Below are 22188 nucleotides of genomic sequence, written 5' to 3' on the forward strand. Positions count from 1 at the left end.
CGTTGTGCGTGACAGACAGAGCGAGAGATAGGGAGAGAAGGGCGCGCCGTTGTTATGAGTCATAATTATTTCAAAAACCTCTATCCCTGACCTAAAGCGGATGGATCGGACGGATGATTGGCCCCGGTGTAATTGGCCGTGGCGCGAGTAAGAATATCGATAAACACGGTGTGCGTTGCAGTCTGTATCCGCTCATTATCTTTAAAGTGTGTCCGTGTGTGTGTGATCAAGAGCTCAAGTTGATCTAACGTGCCGGGCCCAAGTTTTCCACCGCACGCGTATAAATAAAACGGAATTCAAGTGCGCCGGGGATCTGAGGCACCCGATAGTTGGCCAATCTCTGGCCAAACGCCAGAGCCCGGCGAGACATAGTTCATGGAACAGCGTGCCGATCACCGGCCGCCGCCCATCAGACCGTCTGCTGCATCTGCCCGAGACGATCTGGAGACGTCTGGGTCGTCGTCACGGTCACGGTGTCACCATCATCCGGTTCTGGGCGACGCCGTGATGCGGCTGGAGACGATCCGCGAGCGCAACAGTGCGTACAGTGAGGACGGCAGCGAGTTCATCGACCTACCGCTGCCGCCCGTTCCGGGTCGGCCACCGAAACCGGAGGTACCGCCGCGCCCCAAATTCTTACCGGAAGCGGCGCCGACGGCGGCGGCTTCGGTCCGGCAGAATGTGATGTCGGTGGCGGCGAGCGAGTACCTCTGCTCCCGGCTGCGGGACTTCGAGGAGGAGGAAGGCGACCCCACCGGGGACGAGGCTGATGGCGTGGAAGAGATCATCCTCGAACCGATCGTTCCCGATGACCTGCGATCGATCGAGAGCAGCGCCTCGAACACGCTGCGCAAGAGCTCCTGGAGTGTGTCCTCGTCCACCGGCGGTGACCAGTCGGCCGGGGCGCGACACTCGGCCAGCGACAGCGATGATAGCGACGTAGACGGCGACGAGGAAGATGGCGAACGTTCGTCCGGATACCGGGACAAGTCGCCGTTCCTGCGCTCGGTGTCACTGTCGCCGGTTGGGCGTCGTTACCGTAGGCAGCAAACGTCTTCCGGCCTACGACGCCGGAAGACCCCATCAAGAACTTCCACCAGTGGCCCATCGTCGTCCGCTCCGTGGAGGCGCCACCACGAGCACCACGAAGCAGGTGATTGACGAGAAAGTCACGGGATGATAGGGACTCTCCGAGTTAACGTAGGCCCCAGTCGAGCACAACTGCTCGACTTCTCTCGTAGGTCACCCTCCCAGAACTCACTGCAGGGGACGCGGTTTGGGGAGCGATTTGCTGAAGTGTTTCGCGGCGGCCCACGTCTGGCGAGAAATTCTATGTCTGGCGGCCTGTGGGGTGGCGTTCTAAAAATATGCCTCTCTCCTTGGTTGCGCCTGGTAGTTTGCGGTGATCTTCGATCTTTCTGCGACTGGCTGGCGTAGTTCTGCAAATTAGACGCGCGCGCGCACGCGTGCTGGTGTGCGTGCGTCAGGATTCATAAAGTGTGCGAGATCCCCACGTGATCGTCCCGAGAATCGATCACGAACGGTGCTCCAACTTTCCGAACCACTTCTGGGCGAGCCACTTGGCATTTGCGCCATGTTTGCGCCCAACTTATGGGGCAGATAATTTGCTATCAACGCCACGGGCTTGTGGAATGTAGAGGTGCATACGTTAATCACACGGCCCTCTGGCTGGCTGGTAGAAAAGTGCGCGCGTGCAGCAAAAAGGCCGCTCGTGTGCATTCCCGTACCAGATGCGAGATGACTGCAGGATTACTTGACTCGAGGTGGTGGGGCACTAATTGATAACAATTAACAGTCACCCAGCAGCGCAATCAAGCATACTCTCGTGACGGAGATTTGTTGATCGGTTGCTTGATAGGGGCTGGCCCTTTGGAAGTTGTGTTGGTGCCAACACTACCACACCTCTATTCCTCTTCGATTTCGGAAATGCAACCACCGCCCCGCGAAACGTTCGAATGAAGATTGACAGTTACAATTGACAGCCAGACTTACCGTCGTAGATTAATCACTATCAGTAGCGTGGCCAGAAAAGGTCAGCTTGGAGGCTCGAGACCGCGAGGCTTGTGTCTTGAGTGGTGATTAACGGACGGACTCAGAAAATATGTTCGTCAGAAATCGTAGGGATTCGGGAGCAGAGATTCGCTTCAACATGTTTATGGATTAATTCCAGTCAATTGAAGGCCCCGGGAACCTGTCGTCGTCTGGGCTCTCGATAGACGTTTCCAGTCTCGATGAAGCTTGTGGAGCACGTATTAATTAAACATTCTACATCATTTTCATGTGATGGACCTAAAATGCGCACGCCCACAGTTTTGGAATGCGTGTTCTGGAATGGTTTTCTTTGGGGAATGCTTCACTTTGTTGTAGCAAGGAATTCAATATCTGGGTGTGTACTAGGTTGTTCAAAATGTTTGAAGCTTCAATAACAGGCGCTGCTCCTAGCGTACTTTTTCTTACATTGGTACAATCTTCATATGAACGTATGCAAAGAATTTTTTTACAATGGAAAAATTCAAGTATCGTGAGGTGAATGAATTTTTAGTTTTGGTAGGATTAAAAGCAAACGAAATTTATGAATGTTGAAAGTGTATAAGGACTCATCGCCTTCAATTAATACAGAAGAAAGATGGGTTGCTGAATTTAAGCGTTGTCGAACAAACCTTGAAAACGATCCACGTCAAGGACGTCCAAAAACGGCAACCATACCTGACATCGTACAGGAAAAATACAGGTTATCGTATTGGAAAATCGTCGAGTGACGGAAAGAGATTTAGTAGAAGCCCCTAGGCATCTCATTCGGCAGTGTAAGCGAGGGTTTTCGAAAGAATAATGTGAATTTAGTGCGTCGACTTATCACTATCGATGAGGCTTGGGTCCTGAATGATCCTGAATGATCCTGAACCATGATCCTGAATCAAAACCAGAGACTAAGGAATGGTGTGAACCTGATTCTTCGGTTCCGGAACGAGTTCGTGTTCAGAAGTTGTCGTATCCGTAGTAAATAGTGTGTTGATTCAGTTGCGCAGTTGTCTGTAGCTTCCCAACAGTTCCATTGGTCGAGTGGTTCCAACTTTCTGGATCATCATCATTTTCTGCATGATCTTCATGGTCCAACGATTTTAATTGGCCCAAAAATCATAATCATTGTGTCAATTTTTAATTTTTGTAACCGTTGACACAGCTGCAGCTTCTCTTAATGATATGTTTACATTGGTCGGATCCCACGAACTGGGTGTCTGTGTAGCGCATACAAGGCTCATACAAGGCAAAGACCGCAAAGAGGCGCAGACAGCAGTTGATTGTTTCCTTATTCCGTGGCTGCAAAAGCGCGTGGTCCTACGAAACGTATGCCAAACCCCTTAATAAACGCTAATTGGGAAAAGTTAGCTTAGGACGTCTGGCGCTGGGCAGTAACATCCGCCAGCAGCGAGCGAGACTGCACCGGTCCACGGCGCAATTGCGTCACCATCGGCATTTCCTGCCTTCATGCGATTTGCAAGGTTCTGGCTCGGAATCGGAGCCTTCGGTCTCATCTTTCCCCCCATACATCGATCGGCTGGTTACGTGTCAGCCAGCCACAGCCGCGTGTGTGTGGGTATCAGATTTGGTAATTCGAGCATTTAATTTTTTCCGATCCATCGCCCACCATCGTCGCAGATGAGTCAACCTGTTGCGATGATGACTTTACCTGGGTGATGCGCACTCAAGCCAGACTGGAAGCTCCGAAGGCTTCGGTCGAGTCCGACGTCCGACGGTCGGTGTCGCGTACCGCACCGGGTACGCGGACACCTTCGCGCGCCGATCGAGGCGAGGCAGCATCCGTAGGAGCGCGGGCTGACGCGAGCGGAGCCAGCACTCCGGGCCCGAGCGGTAAACCACCGAGACCTTTGCGCGAAACGGGCAGCCTCGATCGGCGGCGGCACCTCGGCTCGAGCCGCCACGAGCGGGACAGCAAGAGCCGCAGCACCCACTCGCTGAAGGAGAAATCCTCGTCGTCCGAGTTCCCCAAGCACGACTCGATGTCGAGCAACCTTAGTCTAAACTCCAAAGGTGAGCTGGCGACCGCATCTCTTCCTCCGCTGAGTGTGTTCGCTAATCCGGGACGTTCGGGTCGCATTTCCACCTTCCAAGATCATCATCACGATTCGGGCAGCTACAACAACTACAACAGCAGCGGTAGCGGCAGCCAACAGCACCAGCAGCAGCATCACCATCATCATCACCCGCACCACCGTCAGCGGCAGAGCCCGAGTCCGGGTATCTGGGAACCGCCGCCACCGCCACCACTGTCCCACTGGGACCCGCACTACTACTGGGGGGCTTATCCACACCATTACCACCACCAGCAGCAGCAGCATGGCAGCCGGGAGGAACTACGGTTAATCGACTACCACCGGCGCCAGCAGCAGGAACTCTACCGTTACGGGAGCAACAGTGCGCTGGGCAGTAGCCAGGATCTGTCGTCCTGCGCGAGCGGGTGCTGCAGTCGGAGCTTTTATCCTCCACCACCGCCGCCACCGGGCGCTGGATGCTGCTCCTGCGAACATCGATCGCCCTGGAGCAAGGATTGTCAGGTTTGCGAGATAGCTCTACCTTTAAATCAAATAATACCAAGCCACGCCGTTGACCATGTGAAACACCCCATTGATCGAGTAGCATTTAGTGCAAGCTTTAGTCCCATAAGTGTTGTTTTGAGTGGACTTCAACTAACTAACCCAGTGGTATCTTCTCTCTCCTACTTCCCTATTCTAGCGCCAGGATACGGACGAGCGTCTGCGGCGGCTGCAGACGGACAAGGAAGCGCTAGCGCTGCAGGTGAAGGTGCTCACCGAGCAGGTGCAGACACTGACGGCGAAGATCGGCGAGCTCGAGCGCACGGTCAAGGAGAAGAACCAGCTGCTCGCGAACGCCGAAGATCTACTGCAGCGAGTAAGCGTATTTGCAAAAACAGTTGGCATCCAGATTGACAAACAAAAAGTACCGCGAAATATTACAATTTTTTTCTTACATCCTTCCTCCTTTTTTGTTTTGTTTTAGACCCACTAGTTTTAATAGTTGTCGCCACATTTTCTCTCGTATCCTGTTTACACCTCTATCGTTTCGTATCCTTAGAATGCCCTCGGCCCTCTCTAGAGTATACTCTGCCATGTTGTGTGTACTGTTTTTGCATAATGCATAGAGTATGTTGCACCCACACCCGGTAGAAGCTCATCCCTTCAGTTCCAGTGCTCTGCTACGAACAGTGCATGTGTAAATTGGAGGCTCATTTCTCAAAGGCTGTAGGAATTATTTGTCTTTTCGTTCATCTAGACACTCGTCTTGTAGCATGAGCTAGTGATTGCATTATTACATTAACATCCGCCGTAACGGGTCCTTTTCCGGTGGTCCTTTTGTATATGAACAATTTAACGCGTCATCAAAGGTTTAGTGAAAGAAGCAGATTTATGGCAAGAGGATCATCGGTTTTAGAAAAGGATCACATTTTTAACAACAAGAGGCTCAAAACAGAAAAACAAGAAAACCCCTTTAGTTATTTGTGTCGCATACCTTCGGGATCGGATAAATTCCTTCGCAATTGAGCACACGTTTTGTGTCTACACGAACACGCCTGCACCACCGTGTCACGCACGCACACAGTTTAATCGAATGAAATTACGAACTGTTTGTCAGTTGGGTTGCCAATTTTCAGGCATTTTATGTATTACTATGTGTGCTTATGAGTGTGTTTGTTTGTGTAATCCACTGGTATTGGTGTCCCCATGTTTTGGTTCCCTTTTTTCGTGGTTTTTTTTCTATATTGGTTTAACCCAACTCTGATAATTGTCTCACTTGTACACAATGCCGCATTTACACACAGCCAGCAATAATCAACAATAAGATGGTTAAGCACTTGGGGTGTAACATTCGCAACAAACACAACACCCGCTTTGCCTGTGTGTGCGCTTCGAAGAAAACCCATCCGTCACACCTCCTCATGCTGTGGGGTTCTTTAGGTGTGAAACAAACTACCATCGGGTTGTACTTTTTGTGTTTGGTTTTGGTGTTATAGCGAATTGAATTGACACTGTTTGGTTATGGCACATCCTCATATCGACTGCAAAGTATGCATCACCTAACACAGGATAGGAGAACTAATTGTACTCGATTGAAGCATTCCTTAAGTCACTGCCAATAATTGAAATAAAAATTGTTGCATGCATCTATTTCATTATTATCTGCATCCAACTTCGCCGTTTTCTATTATACTAATTTTCAATACTAATGACAATTTTGTTTTAAATTATATTTTTAAGCTTTTCGGACTTAAGAACTCAATCCAATCACTCAACCAAACGTTAAAATAATCAACTAATCAGATAATCAAAAAAGTTTTAAAACATAACAAACTAAAAGCATTGCAAAGTACTGTGGTTTGGGCTCATTTCACGCTTCAGTACTACGGCCGGTCGTACTAAAAGAGTCACCGTAGTCAACCGACCAGCCGTAGGTCCGGTATTATCATTCAAAACCCAGCCCGTGGGTAACCCGGGACGGTACTGCCTGCTGACAGCGTGATCCCAACCGATCCTTACCATGACGGTGCACACTTTCAAACGGGACTGGAAATTAATTTCGATTGTTTTTAATTGCTAAACGTCCGTCCAGCTGTTTTGATTCTATTTTGTACCTTTTTGGTCGGGCGTTACCGAGGACCATTTTCCTCTTTAGTTAATTGACACGGAAAGGACACGGCGTGCTTATTTCGGTCGTTTCGATACAACGCCTTTTCCCTTTTTTCGTCGTCTAATGTAAGGATTCTGTTAACTAAACACGGTGAGAGCTTACAGAGCGCGCTTGGTAGCTTTGGAACCAGTTAATAAGTTATTTAACATCGAAGTCAAAACAAAGCTCTCGGCCGCTTGCAAAGAGCTGTACGAAGGCGTGGTGTATTTAAAATGATAAGCAAACCGCAGTTTTCTCTGGTATTTACACGGAATGGCTTTTTGAAAGTGTACCATTTGTGTTGTGTTTACGGTTTCGTCAAATAATCCGCTCTTCGCCATCAAAGCCGAGGTGCTCGCGGAACATGGTTAATAGAGCGTTGTTTTCGTATACTTCTGACAGACAGTAGAAACCCCTCGGGAAGGTCCTTCTGTTAAGTCGTTTAGCCGTTTGTTTCTTGTTTTGCCACGGTCCGCTTTATGGCGCAACAGTTGCTTAATGTAGTAACATCTGCTGACCCTTGGCCAAACTCTTGCCCTTTGTGCTGAGAGAAGGTGAAGTGTTTGCTAATCTGACTTAATCAATTACCATTTTTGATTATTTCGACTAATGACCAGTTTGCAAAAAAAAAATTGAGAATGGAATAATCCCTCAAAATAATGCGGACGGAAGCATTTCACGCCATGGTTCACCATTTCGATGTTCATTCCATTTTAAGCAACCGATTTATTGGCATCTTACGTTATACAGTAAACTTTCTTTAATTTGTTTGTGAATTAATTGCTTGCTATTTGCTGTACGTACTCAATGTTGTAGTTTGCTACTCCTTTCTAACATATTGGATCATTAATTTCTGCAATAATCTTTGTTCTTTGCTATCCTTAGTATCATAGCTAGTGGGATCTCCCGGTCATTTTGGTCCTTTCACCTAATGCAAAAACAATAGAATGTTACACATTTGCCATCTGTGAACTGTACTTCTGATACTGCTTATTGGAATGCACACAGGAAATGCTGTCGCGGTCATCGCTGGAAACGCAGAAACTAGAACTGATGTCGGCCATGAGTGAACTGAAGCTCCAGCAGGCTGCACTGGAGCGGGAAAACCTGGAACTTCGCACGAATTTCATGACCAGCTCCAGCGGATCGGCGGCCCTGATGAATGGCAGTCTCACGAACGGTGGTGTCACTTCCGCGGTAACGAACGCACTGAATAACAATAGCATTACGTCGGGGCTGCTCCGGCGGCCTCAGATTATCACCAACACGCGAATGGTGGGCATGTCGGCCTGTGTGCCCGGTACCGCCTTAACGTCATCCCCGTTGCACCACGGAAGCCACGGAAGCTTGCCTCAGACGGCTATCAGCCCCATCACACCGAAGGTACGGGTCGTCCGTCGATTTATTTGCTCTCTCTCGAAACTTATTAATGCAGTGCCACCGTCTATGTTTTGCAGACACCGCCGGCCACGTACCGACAGCGAGTCGATGTTCACTACAGCAGTCTTCCACGACAAGCCTTCGCCACCACGCTGTCGACCGTCAGCACATCGAGCGGATCTTCGACGGCGACGGACAGTAATGCGAACCCGAAACGAAACGTGGCCTTCGGTAAATGTCTACCATCGCTAGAAACTTATCTTACTAGGAACACGAACGACGGTGACGGCGACGACGGGTCTGCTGCGCTGGAAGAGCCGGAAGAGAGCTGGAAGAGCCCGGAAGAGCCGCTCGGAGTGGCCAAAGAACAAAGCGCACATCCCGGCACGGGAATGTCATCGTCAATGAACGCTCTCTCGCTGGCCCGAGCGCTCCGTGCCACGGAGGAAACGAATCTGCCGCACATGAAAGCGGCGTCGGCATCGGCCAAAGAGTTATTGCACAATCAAGCGGCTGCTGAACGGTCCGGCGGCGGACCTCGAACGATCGCTGATCTGGCTTACGGTAGTCCGTACGTTGAGGTACACCTGCTGCGCGCCAATACGGAACCGCCGTCACCTACGGTCCCAGTCCCGCCGGATGTCAAGCATAAATCCGAACCACCGAAAAGAGTGCCAGCTACGGGTCAGGATTTCAAAGCGCCGTCCCTGTTCGTACCGCTACCGGCAACCGCAACACGACCGCGGCACGAACCAATCGATAAACTGCGAGGATTTTCTGTACCAAACCTAGGTTTTCGGATCGTTCACAGTTGTGCTTGAGTTGGCCCTATTTTGGGTTTCACAAAACCGTTTTTTCTTCATTCGTTTTGCTTGATCGTTCGTTGTTTCGCTTCTAACTTCCGTTGTTTCAAATTTACTGTTGTTTCGTTTCGTTCTTCATGTGTTTTTTTTGTCTTATGCGTAAAAACAAACTAACAAACACTCCATTTGCTGGTTGTCTAGGAGCTCTTCTTTAAACTGAGAAGAGTTCTCGAGAAGTCCTTTCAAACCGCCACAAGTGACATTGAGCCGGCACTATTATGATAATTTGGAATTAATTCAAAATAATCCAACTCATGCACCAAAATTCTAATTTCTCACCTCGCTAATTGGTCGTGCTTCGATTCTGTGTGTAGGCGTAATTTCAGCGACCGTAACCGATTCTCTGTCAGTCCGAAGTACTCCGATGCGTAACCAACCATAACCCGTAATGCGCTTTGTCCGTGACCGATGTCGCTGTGACCGATACTCTCTAAACATGTCACCAAACACGCTTGTCTCGTTGTCGTCGGCTCGAATGCTGCTCCCTCTGCGCGGGCTAACGTTTCTTCCGATTCTCCCTTTCAGCCGAAACAGAAAACGCTAACGATGATCGGACAGATGGATCGCTGCCTCAACGGAGCTTTACTCCGCAACCGGCTCCTTCGCCCTCGATGAGCAACAAGCTGAAGAACATTTTCGGCAAGATCAAGCGGAGCAACAGTGGAACGCTAGACGATCTGCCAAGCGGTGTTGGTGGTGGTGCCGGTGCTGAGGGTGAGTTCAAGCGTGGCGGCGTACGGGCGACTGCCGGTGCCAGGTTAGGCTGGAGCGGTTCGGCGCCGTACCGTAAGCCTGACAAAGCGTTCCGCGAATGGGATCTGGAAGCGGTGTGCCAGTGGTTCGACCACCTAGGGATGAGCATGTACGAGGAGGAATTGCGGCGCTGGCTCACGCCAAGCGCAGCGGCTGCCACGGAGCTACTGAAAGCGTCACCGGTCGATGTGGAGAAAGAACTAAACCTGCGCCATCCGTTGCATCGCAAGAAAATTGTGCTGGCCCTTACGGATGTATCCGGAACGGAGAACGACGATGAACTGTTCACGAGTGCTGCCAAGCTAGACACAGCATGGGTACGTAGAGCATTACTCGTCTCTTTCAACTACTTTAGCTGAAATTCTCTATCGAAACGACAGATTCTACGATGGCTGGATGACGTTGGAATGCCACAGTATAGGGAAGCGTTTACGGCCGCCCGAATGGATGGTCGGATGTTACACAAACTGACCATGGACGACTTGGTGCACCTGCAGGTAACGTCGTGTCTGCACGTTGCCAGCATACGCCGCGGCATACAGCTGATGCGTCACGAAAAGTGGCATCCCGAGAGTCTGGTACGGCGACCATTGCCACCGGATTCGACCGTGAAGGATGACGTGCGGCTCTGGAGTTCCCTGCGGGTGCACGAGTGGCTCCGGGCGGTCGATCTGGCCGAATACTCACCGAACCTACGCGGTACCGGTGTTCACGGTGCGCTAATGATATTCGAGGTTAAGTTCACGGCTGAACTGTTCGCTGATCTCCTGAGCATACCGTCGAGCAAAACGCTCCTGCGCCGGCACCTGGCCACCCACTTCAAAGATCTACTCGGCCGAGACATCATACAGGTGAAGCGGGAAGCAGAGAACACACTCGGCTTTCAACCGCTGACGATTTCGGCAAAGATCAAGGTACGCATCGCAGCGACGTGCGTCTTCCTACCGATGTCCTAACGTTTTTAACGCATCCTATTTTTTTTGTAGACACCGAAGAAATCACAATTTTCACTGAAACGCAAAAAGAGCACCAAAGGCCTGCTGGGCGGAGAGGAATGGAGTGACTATGTCTGCCCGATGGGTGGCTCAGGTCAGGAACATTATCCGGCGGGAACTGCCGCCGCTAGTGCCGCCGCTGCTGCTGCTGCTAACGCCTTTACCTCAAACGCTTGTTCCGCTAACACTAACAATGTCACTAGCATTGGCGTAAGTTCCCTTCGTTGACTAACACCGAAGCTGTTTCTCTTTTGCTCGCTTGGGCTGTGTTCTGGCTGCCACATCCGGAGGATTATCATTACATCATTCTTTCTCTCTTTCTTTTTCGTTTTGTTTTATTTTTCTTTCTGTTCGGACAGACCATTGACACGGATAGGGCTAGCATGATGTAAAAGCATTAGTGGGTAACCGACCGAGGTGTCTGGGCATTTGGGTGCGGGTAGCGCGTTCGATATCCTGGAAGTGTGTACATCCGTTGTAAAGTTAGGTAGTGGAAAAAAAAATCAAAAAAAAACTTCGCAACAGTTAACGAATATCTGGCAATGAATAAAACAACAGCTCTCCAGATACGAAATGCAACTGAAATCATTGCGGTAGATTTAAAGGAGGACACGATAAATTAAATTGAACCACGGTCAATAGATTCTTTAATAAATGTTTGTTTTACCCTCGTTTCGGACCATCAAGTAGTGTGAGTGCTGATTAGTTTTTCTTTGATTTCGAAGGATCGGTTAAACGATTGATAAAAGTGACAGAAAACATGTTTAATTTTTCCCTTTCATGTAATGCTCTCTATCTAATACCAGTCGAGTACCTCTCGTAGCACTGTATTGCAATCATACTCATCCTGCACCGCAAGTGTTTGTGGGGAACCTTTCCCGGTTGCGGAACATGTTCCCTCAATTGTATATCTGTATGTTTCTTTCCCATTCTATCTATTGCGTGCCCTGGAATGGCTCTCCCTGCCTCCTTTTCTTCGCTCGGGTTATGTGATTGTAATCAATCGGATATTTGCCCCCGGATGTCTACCCTCGCAGATGACGAAGAATCCCTCAACGGTACCAACTGCCTATCCCGACAGCACCACCAGCAGCAGCACCAGCACAACTACTTCCGGAGTCGGGTCGGAGCATGCTTCACATCATCCACCGCCGCTGACTAACGGCTCGGTGCCGCTGACGATGATGATGATGGCCAGCACTAACGGGACGGCAAACGGGAGCGGCAGCAGTGGAGGCGGCACAGGTGGTGGCAGTGATTCGCCCACATCGACACGAAGCTCCACCACGTCAACCTCCTAGCAGAGGCTTATTTCCTGTTCCGTGTCTTCGACCGCGTCCTCTCCCATACCGAGCAGCTTGCTAATGAGCAGTGGCCGAGCGATTGGTACCGCTACCGCCAACGGTGGTAATTCGGGCAACCACAGCAACAATGGCTATTTTATTGCCTCCTTCTCGCCCGTTAAGGATGTTTATAAGAACAGCCAATCGACCAGCCACTCCAACTACTCGTCCTCCTCGTCGCTCGTGTCCAACGGTTCGCGGCAACATTCTTCGCAGCACTCGACGGCGACGATGGTCGGCAGCAGCAGTGTCGGTGGCGCTGGCACGCCCGGCTCACAGGCGGCCCGAAACGGAGCCACGGCGGAGTCAACGGTTCCGGTGCAGCGATCCGCTTCCTTCAACTCGTCGTGCACCGTGCCGCTCAGCATCAGCAAAAGTACGCAGGTGAAAAATTCGGCCTCCTTCAGCAACTGCTCCCTGCTGTCGAAGGTCGCCAAGAAGGGCTCCGGTCTGACCGCGTCACTGACGGCGCATCCGCTCCTGCGGCTCACCTCGAACTCGGCGACGAACCTGCTCAAACAGCAAACGACCAACGGCACGTCCAGTTCGGCCAACTCCATCACGAACACCTACTCGAGTAACATCACCGAAGCGTTAGCCAACGCCGGCAGCAACCCGAGAATCCCTTCGGCAGCCTCGGCCGCGAAATCCACCATCGGCACCAGCCTTTCCTCTTCCACTGGTCAGCTCCCGTCACCCTCGACGGCATCGGTTTCGTCGACCACCTCAACCGTTACCAGCGGCACAGTCGGTGCTTCTTCACTCAACCAATCGACGAGCACCACCGCACTATCGTTGGCACAGTTTGGCAAGAACAGTATCGTAGACTATTACGTGTAATTCGCAACCCCGCGGTGTCCTCTACCGAACCGAACCACACTGGTGGGACGTGGTAAGCTAAGCGCAACGAAACCGGAAACAGGAATCTACAGTATAGGCAGCACAAAGGGGGCAGGAAAAGCGTCAGTCAAGCGCGGCACAAACGTGAATCACGAAATGATTGTCTTTAATGCATATCTTATCTTTACTCTCTAATTAAGGACTTATATATCTTCTCGTGTGCAACTAGGCCACACCACGAACCCACACCGAAACGAAAGGAATCATAATGAAACACTAAACGGACCAAAAACAGCTTAGAAACACAGTCTGTCAGGAACAGGACTGCGTGAGAGAGAACAGTGCTCCTTGGCGTTCGACCGAACTCCACCTTTTCTTCGTCGATTCGTTCCATGGGCTTTCTGGCGTTTGTAGAAAGTAACACAGGGTTATTCAGAAGGTTTCTTGCCCGGAAGTATCAGAATAGACCGCAAATATCGGAGCGAAGCAAATGGCATACAGCGTGGGGACAAACACAATTGAACAGGAAATCATTAGACTTAACGTAGGCAGCATAGCAGCGGCAACAGCAAACCGCGGTATGCGTGGAGAAGTTAAAGCCAAAGACAATAATATTTCTTTCGTAAAAGGTAAGAAGGAAACCACTTTCGAATTCTCTTCCGGTTCCGGATGAATGCAACCTACCGGCGACTTTGAGCAACCCGTCTACGTACGCGCGCGTTTTGCCGTTTCAGGCCGGTCGTCAGTGAGAGGCTCAGTACCTTTTTTACCTTTCGAGCCTCACGCTTCGAGGACAATGCTGCCACCACCACCCCAACCCACATGCTTTAACTCTGACCACACACGAACCAACCTATCGACCCATCTGCAACGCCTTGACCGATTGGTGGTGGAAAGTGAGGCACTTTTGTCACGTAGCTCTGCATGATGGATGGAACTTACCGATCGAACCCCTCTCATACCACCAGCACCGAGCATAGCAGCTGCGCTTGGGGCTACCTTTAAGGCTATTACTTCTACGAGTTTACCGAAAACAAAACCCTAGCATAGCGTGCATAGTTTGAAGCATAGTAATGAATTCGAGAAGTGAAAACTAAAAGTATCATATCTACTAAGCGTTGGGGCGGGTGGCACATTTTTGCCGAAACCACCATCGCCCCGTAGTCTTGTTATCGCACGCGCACGGCAACGCAGTGCGGTATGTGGAATATTGAAATATGGAAATTTCTATCAGCGTTAATATGATACACGTACATTGTTATATTGGATACCAAAAGGAAAGTAAATTACCACAAAAAACCCTTACCTGCAAACTTGTCGAGAACCTTATGATAAGTAACTTAGTCACGATTCGTCTTACGATCGACCGGCAGTATCGAAATTGTTAGATAAATGCAAATTGTTGGCCATCATCTCGGCATCGCGCGAAACGAACCGAACAACGAACATCGGACCACCAAGGTTCGCGCAACACCATCGCAATCCGATGTTTGTTCGCAAAACTTTGTAATTCATACTTATTGGATGAAATGATCGAATGCGCGACCTCTTTACACATAGAAGTCAATGAGAAACTTTAGTAGTGAAAAACTTGTTCTCTTCTTACCTACACACTCGCCATTAAGGTACGTGAAACGAGAGAAAGAAGTGAGAAGCTGAAGGTGACATCATGACGAGGATCAGTTGCGAAAATGCCGTACACAAATCGAACGTCAACACTGGGAACAATGTGAACAAGGGGAACCTGGTAGAGATAAAGTACTCTCCATCGTCTAATAGGCGGTAGTGCAGAGGTAGTAGTTGCCACTAGAATGTTGGAAAAGAAAACAGACATGAACCACCTAAAAAATCAGTTGAATAGTTAAATCTGCAGGATTTAGATGTCCTGGCGCTCACGACGGGCGTGAATTGTGCTGTACTATGACATTACATAAATTATTAATAAAAAACATTGAAAGATAACAAATTTTTTTTGCGTGTGTTTCAGAGATCCCTTGGCTGTATGTTAAAAAGTAACGATGACATGGCTTTCAGAGCAGGCCATGATTTTCACGATTGTCATGAACCTGGTTTTGCGTTTAGTGTTTAGTACGACAATATCTAAATTGTTCTAAATTCTAGTAGCTGTAAACAAGGGACACGGAATATTGACCAATGTCTTACGCCATCGAACAACCGATTCCTTCGCCGATTGAAGCGCTTGGCTATCGTTGGGTGAAGCATTTAAGCGAAGGCTGCTTCTCGAAGGTAACAAACCGCAGGCCGATGTCGTCCGAACGAGAATCATTCTATTGGCCCACTCTCTCCAGGTACATTTGGTGGAATACCGCGATGAAGAGCAAGCTCACCCCGTTCGGCTGGCCTGTAAGCTGATCGACACGAAGAAATGTAGCGACAAGTTCCGTAAACGGTTCCTTCCCCGCGAACTGACCGTGCTGTTGCATGTGCGCCATCCGTACATCGTGCGCATCCATGCTATCGTCAAGTGTCGCAGCAAGATTTGCATTTTCATGCGCTACGCCGAAATGGGTGATCTGCTGACGTTTCTGATCGATCACGGACCCCTGGCAGAGCCCCGAACGCGGATCTGGTGCCGCCAGCTGGCCCTCGCGCTCCAGTACCTCCACACGTCCGGCATCGCGCACCGGGACGTGAAGTGTGAGAATGTGCTGGTGTCCGCGAACTTCAACGTGAAGCTCACCGATTTCGGGTTCGCGCGCTACGTCACCCAGAAGAAGGACGGCCAGCTGGAGCTCAGCGCAACGTTTTGTGGTTCGTTCGATTACTCGGCACCGGAGCTGCTGAAAGGACAAAACCCGTACAATCCGAAAGCTTCCGATGCTTGGGCCTTCGGAGTGGTGATTTACATGTTGCTGAACAAAGCCGTTCCATTCAAGGGCAAAACGCGAAAAGTGTACGAAGAGCAGATGGCACGAGCGTGGAAATTCCGATCTCGCGTGAGAAACACACTGTCACCGGAGGTGAAGTCACTCGTCCGCAATTTGCTCGAACCAAACGCACTGGTCCGGTGGACCATCGACGAGGTGCTGGTGTGCGACTGGCTGGTACAGGATCCTCGGTTGCGTTCGCTAAACGCAGCCGAATTTGCTGCGCTTGCCGAGGCCAGAGTATTTGCCCGTTCGTCCGCCGATATGGAGCGGGTGCGATCGAAGCTTCAGCAACCGGAAGCCTCGGAACGCTCGGTAACGATGATCAAGAATCAACGCTCCGACAATTTGCGGATCTGCGTTGAATCTTTGACCTCTACGCGAGCGTCCGTTTCATAAGTCTTGGAGATCATCCACCGAAAATGGTTAGAAGCCAAGCCGGTTAGAAGGCGGAGACCGTTCAATATTTAGTTCGAATAAAAACCAGTATTTTTAGTAACTGCTCACGGCGGTCACTTGCCATTTTTCTTCCATTCTCCAAAGACAACGCATTTGCTGCTTTCGTTTGAAAAACCATTATTTATTGTAATTATTGAAAATATTTTTAATATAATATTTATAAGTCAATATAATTGTATTTTTGTGTTTCCTTTCTGCGGCTGAATTTTCAATTCATTCGTTACTCCATAATTTGAACCATCACCATCATTTAATAGTAGTCCTTTTATCGCTTCTCATTCCGTGGTGTAGCTATGATGTGTGTGTGTGTTTGTGTGTGTGTTTGGTGAAGGATCTTTAAACCGCTTCCATCTGTTACATTCTCTCGCAGTGGGTGGTTGTAGGTGTACGTGTGTATGTGGGTATGTTTGTGTGTGTTTCGGCCTCTTCTCGCTCTTCGATGGATGAGGTGACAATTTCGGAAGGTGGGCTGCTGCTGCTGCTGCGGTTTGTTTGTTCTTGCTTCTGTGTGTTTCACATCTGTTTAACACGCGCCATTTGCGATTCCTCTTGACCGCAATTGTAGAGGGATTGGGATGTGTGGGTAAAATTAAAGTTGCATTGGTTTCTAGTGTTTTGCTTTTGGTTGCTGCGCGGTCATTTAAAACTAACGTTTTATTTGTGTTGTTTTCACGCTTTTTGGGCTCTAGTACTTACTTCGGTTTCGTTAATATGCTCTTATGTTTTAGTGTTTTAGTGCCTCCTGTCGACCGCCGACCGCCGAGTTTGCTTATTGCTCTCAATCTTAAGTATATAGGTCGCTCTTTTGTCGCGTTTGTTTGCTATTCTTGGCTGTCCTCTCTCTTGACGGCGCTTCGTTGATCCTCGATTTTCGCTTCATGAAACCGTTCGCATCGGGTGCGGAAAGAGAAGGTCTAAGCAAGCGATGAACACAAGATACATTTTCCAAAACAGTTGGTGCCAATTTGGTTACTTCAAAAACAAAACAAAAAGAGGTGAAAATATATGCCAAACACAGTGTGAGGTAAGAGTTTCTCGTTTACTGATACTTAACGGGTAAAAGTATGAACACATCGTTTACACGTCCGCAAGGGCTAAATTAAAACGGAAAACAAATTTTATTAAGAAACACAACACGTCAAGAGACTACAAACTAACCTGGGATGCAAAAGAAAATGTTGATGCAAAAGGCATAGGAAAAATAAACTCGATAAAGAACTCGAACAAACAGATTATTAATCATGACTGGTGGATCTCACTATCATTAACAATTTTCATTAACTTTTACAAATATTTCACAGATTCGATGTATGTGGTGGTAGGTAGGAAAAGAGAGAAAAAATAACAATATACAATAGAAAGCAACCGCCGTTTTTGTTTCAGTTCAACACAACTTCGTTACAGTTACAGAAGCGCTCAGTATAATTCGTCCTTCCCTGCGCCTGCAAGATATCCTAATGGGAACGAAATTAGAACAACTATCGATTGCTATCTCCCATTTGCTTCTTCTCACAATAATCCTATATACTTAGAACGAAACAATTTAATACACTAAACGAAAAAATCAGCTTCATACCTAACGCTAAAGAACCACCGGTAAATCACAATATGACGGAATGTATTAATTGCGTACGTTTTTTTTCTTGTTTGTTACAATTTCTATTGTTTTTTTACGCTCGCCTTTGCGCGCTTTAGCCGCTCATTCCATCATAATCACTGTCTGGTACATTCGCCCTGCCATTGTTGTGTTGTGTTTTTTTGGTTGTTGTGTACGATTTGCACATTCGAGTCCGATCGCGCTCATTCGAAGAGATTATTTGCATCTTTTTGTTTCTTGGTCACCATCATGCCGGGCCAGGCTTCCAGGCCGTTCCAGGGTTTACCAATTGCGGGATTTCAGACGGTCTTGGAGTGGAACTCCGATCACATCATCGCTGGGGCCACGTTCGCTGCAGTAGGTTCACGGAGTTGAACGAGGTGTTTGCTTTTGCTAATTGGCTGCCACTTGCCACTAGTAATCTTAAATTTGTTTGATCCTGCTTTGTAATTCTCACTTTTGTTTCGTTTAAATCTTTCAGGTTCCAACATATTCCTGTGTCCGGGAGTTATTGTACTACTTGCCCGTGCCCTTTTCTTTTTGCTATTTTTGGTTGTACGCGCAGTGGTTCAGTATATTGATGCTGCCAAACCGTTTTCACAATAAACCTTGTATCTCTTCTCAATCGGCCATTGTACTACTTCGATGGTTAGTTTAGGTCCAGCTTGTGTTCCAGGGTTTTGTTCACAATTGCAGGGATCTCTCTCCTTCTCCTTCTCACTCTCTCTTTCTCTCTCTGTCCAATCTGTTTTCATAAGGCCAGTTCTGAATTTCTAAATGTACTCCCCGTACCGCTTCGTGCTTCGTCGCTTTCACTCATTGCTCTAATCTCGCTATGTTGCCGCAGCATGGGCCGTGGCTTGCACTTACGCACTCTCCGCTCTACATAACTTCGGTATATTTTGTATCACACAAGCGTACACTCTCGTCATCTCGTCATTGCACTGTTTTTTGTTTTTTCAAACTAAGCTATAATAATTGTAATATAATTTTCCTGCCGTTTCCCTGTCCGCACGACACACACACGCGCAAGCATTCCTCTTCTTTACATGTGCCACACTTTGTCCCCTTCACGCAACTCAGTTGCATCATCGGTCTGTGGCAGGCTTGCTGTTAGTTAGTTTGGTTTTTCTCAATTCGAAAATATGTTTTGTCTATCTACGGTCTTTTTTTATTAAATTGTTTGTTATAATAGTTTATAGTTCACATTTGCTTTTTGCTTTCCCGTTTTGCTTGCTATTAGCTTGCCGCAGTTTGCACTAGATGGCCTGCATGGTCAACTGATAAGAATTCGGTATCCTCGCTGTTGCACAAGAGGTCTGACTATTCATGCTTTACTAAAGTTAGTCTGGAAAAACTATTGCAGCATATTTGATTGCGGCAATCGTTTGGTTTTATAGTTTTTGCGGTTCCTCATATATACGGGTCCCGTGTGAACTGGTTCGCTTGTTGGCCTACTGTGAGATTTCTATTTTCCTGTTGCAACGCGGTTTTCAAACTTCTGGTCGATTTCTGGCTCAGGTTGGCTCAGGTTGGCCGTTCTGCTCTATTGCCGCGTTGTAAAGGTTGTGTGTGTAATCATACTGTGGAGCGAAACGCCATCGCCTTACTTTCATTTGATATTTCTAACTTTCTAACTTTGTTTCCGTTCGAAGGCACCGTTCTTGTTTTATCTGTCGTTTTGCTACACATTTGCACTGCACGGTATTGCATTTCTATTTGTGGTTCATGTGGTCAAAATGTTGGGCGTATGTCCACGTGCTGGTTTGCTGGTAGTGTTACATTGTGTGGCCTCAGTGGCCAGTTTTGGTTTTCATTTACTATTTTGCTTTTTCGTGCTTCCTTCCAGGAGCAAAACCGGCGCGCGCTCCATATTACTACTGTCCCGTTAAAATTTGCTGTCCCTGTTCCTAGACTATGTTCCTAGTTTTGCTTGTTGCAGAGGTAGAGAGGGCTTTTGTTGGGTACACGTTTTCTGAGCAATTGAAGCAACTTTCAGTTTCTAAAATCGTTTCGCACGAGGTCGCAGTAAGTTGGCTTTGAGATTTTGTGTCGCTTTTCCACCGCTACGCCTTGGTACACCCCTCCAAGTGTCCAAACCAATCCCCGTATGCCTGGGGGTGGTAGCTGTTTTCCCAACCCAGAAACAAATCCTTCGCTTTCGATGAGCTTGTGCAATAGCTTTGAGGTAAAGGTTTTGGATAATTTTCGAATTTGGTGGGGCACCTCCGTGGACACACAGCAGCAGGCGATGGGAACAAGAGCTGTCCGGATGTCCGGTGGTTTGAAGTTTGCCTGTGTGTGTTAGGTTGAGTATTTTATATACATAGCCTCTCTCTCATGCGAATCCACAGTCCCCCGCGGTAACGGTGAGTGTCAGAAAATTACGGTGCAAAATGCGGCCAATACGGTGCGAGTAGTGGGTAGTGCATGAAAATTTACTTTACTTTCCTTCTCCCTCTCCCTCTCTCTCTCCCCCTCTCTCTCAGTTGCCGTCTAAACCAGTTTTTTTATAGCTTTGTTATGTTAAATATCGAATAATTTCAATTTGTAGCATTAGCTTGCTTGTCAGTACCGTCCGCGGACGTCAGGATCCATCCAGAGTTTTGTTTGTTGACGAAATGTTTCTTTAGTACGAATCTCGAATTGAATGAATGAAAAGACTCATCGGTGTTTGTCCATCGCTGAGTACGAAGCGTTAAGGAGAAGATATTAAATGTTACAATGTTTGCTTTGTTTTGTTTCTTCATTTGTTTGCTCTTATATAATTTTGTGTGTAATCAACCGTCAAATTGAATTTCGGTGAGTTGCTTAGCTCATCGCCGCACGCTCGCACGCACGCACGGGTGTTGTATGAGATTAATGCCAATGTTTCTATAACTGCTAGTGCGTGCGTTGTCATGGAATCGGCTCTTAAAAATCTCATTACTTCCGTAAAACTCACTCCGGAGAGTGTCGCCGCCTGCTTAGCGCCTACGCACTAGAGTTAGGGTTTGCGTCGCCAATCGTAGCCAATAGGATTTACAATAACGAGAAGAGAAATTTGTGAAATTTAAGCTTCAAGAACGTGGTTTTGTTTGGTTTCTCAGTTTTTCCCTGCCACCAAGCTGCCGTTTCTATTATTTGTTCGAACTATCGCCTAGGAAATTTAGGCGTAGCACTCGTTTGTTGCCCGCGTTTCTTCCACCTTCATCGTTCGCTCTTCTTGGCCGCTTTCATAGCATCTTTGTTTGCTGGTTCCTGAATTTTGTCCCTGTACTACTCTCTGCACGACTACTAACCACACTGCCTGACACACTGTACTACATTCTGCGTTTCTTGTTTTTTTGGTTTGTTTTTTTCTCTGTTTTCAAAACATCTACAAAATGGTCTAGAAAATGTAAATGTAACAGTGTTGCTTGCTTCATCTGAATGATTTAGGTACTGAGAGCATAGTAAATTTAACACACCCACCGGTCTTCTTCGCCAATAATTACTTTACTAGTTTGTGCTACTTTGTTCACTTACTGCATGTATATGAGTTACCGTTCGATGCGGCTAGAGTAGCTTCCGGAGCGTTAGAGGTGTTGCTCTACTGGTTCACACTATTGTAATGTTGGTGGTCTGAAAACTGAGGGCCCTCTCCAACGGGGGCTACTGTTCTGTTCGTCCTTTCTGTTTTGTACAAACTGGCCTTCTCTAACGGCAATGAATGTTTTAAAAACCTCTTTGAAAGTCTTATCCCGAAGAAACAACATGTATATAGTCGATTTGTTTGTGTGTGAATGAATGCCCCCGAATTTGACATTTGAACTTGGTCCTGGAAAATATATTCTTCTCTACTCTCGATAGCAGCAGCTACTACATGTTTGCCAGTATTTGAACATTAGATTTGAAACAGGTAATTGTGTGTGTTGGCTGGTTGCCTCTCCGAATCGTAATGCGTAATGGTTAGTAGTTTTGATATCCTGTCTCCCGTCTCTGTCTTAAGTACTTTCGGCAGCTAAGTGTTCCTGGAAAATCCCTGCATCCCTGGTTTGCTGGTTTGGTATTGTGTGCCACTTGTTCGGTTGCGTTCGGTACGGATCTTCGATAGTTTTGCAGAGTTGCCGGGTTTGTTCCGACGTCAGGTCTGAGTAAATAGTAGTAGTTATAGATTTGCTTGCTTACTAGGCTGAAACACACGCTTACACTTACATCAAAAATCGGTTACTATATCAATTAGTGTGTTGTGTATTCTCACTCACTGTCAAGCGCCCACCGATCCTGTTTTTCTTTGCTATCGTTTGTCCTTACCTAATCGATCACTGTCGGGGCGTTGCGTTTTTGAACTCCATCATATTAGTCTACACACTTCGTTTACTTTCT

The 22188-nt window shown here is 47.9% G+C and overlaps 3 protein-coding genes across 3 annotated transcripts; all 3 read left to right on the forward strand.

The window, feature by feature from the left end:
* The first annotated feature begins 375 nt into the window (after positions 1-375).
* LOC128278667 (uncharacterized) lies at positions 376-12015 on the forward strand. The gene is made up of 10 exons (XM_053017399.1): positions 376-1153; positions 3679-4071; positions 4153-4595; positions 4774-4998; positions 7732-8106; positions 8181-8895; positions 9492-10036; positions 10100-10633; positions 10706-10924; positions 11752-12015. The coding sequence occupies exons 1-10, from the start codon at positions 376-378 to the stop codon at positions 12013-12015; spliced, it is 4491 nt and encodes a 1496-aa protein (XP_052873359.1).
* A 63-nt stretch (positions 12016-12078) lies between these two features.
* On the forward strand, positions 12079-12897 carry LOC128278668 (putative protein TPRXL). Its single transcript, XM_053017400.1, has one exon. The coding sequence runs from the start codon at positions 12079-12081 to the stop codon at positions 12895-12897; it is 819 nt and encodes a 272-aa protein (XP_052873360.1).
* A 2154-nt stretch (positions 12898-15051) lies between these two features.
* Positions 15052-16184, forward strand: LOC128278669 (testis-specific serine/threonine-protein kinase 3-like). Its single transcript, XM_053017401.1, has 2 exons — positions 15052-15144; positions 15207-16184. The coding sequence occupies exons 1-2, from the start codon at positions 15052-15054 to the stop codon at positions 16182-16184; spliced, it is 1071 nt and encodes a 356-aa protein (XP_052873361.1).
* Positions 16185-22188: the final 6004 nt, after the last annotated feature.

Source organism: Anopheles cruzii, chromosome 2 (assembly GCF_943734635.1).
Source record: "Anopheles cruzii chromosome 2, idAnoCruzAS_RS32_06, whole genome shotgun sequence".
Taxonomy (NCBI): Eukaryota; Metazoa; Arthropoda; class Insecta; order Diptera; family Culicidae; genus Anopheles; species Anopheles cruzii.

Bases quoted from the DNA above. Each gene is read 5' to 3' on its own strand.
- LOC128278667 (XM_053017399.1), top strand. From the start codon at position 376: ATGGAACAGCGTGCCGATCACCGGCCGCCGCCCATCAGACCGTCTGCT. The intron at 4,072-4,152 runs GTGAGCTGGCGA...CCACCTTCCAAG, and splicing joins CCTTAGTCTAAACTCCAAAG to ATCATCATCACGATTCGGGC. The intron at 8,107-8,180 runs GTACGGGTCGTC...TATGTTTTGCAG, and splicing joins TCAGCCCCATCACACCGAAG to ACACCGCCGGCCACGTACCG.
- LOC128278668 (XM_053017400.1), top strand. From the start codon at position 12,079: ATGAGCAGTGGCCGAGCGATTGGTACCGCTACCGCCAACGGTGGTAAT.
- LOC128278669 (XM_053017401.1), top strand. From the start codon at position 15,052: ATGTCTTACGCCATCGAACAACCGATTCCTTCGCCGATTGAAGCGCTT. The intron at 15,145-15,206 runs GTAACAAACCGC...CACTCTCTCCAG, and splicing joins GCGAAGGCTGCTTCTCGAAG to GTACATTTGGTGGAATACCG.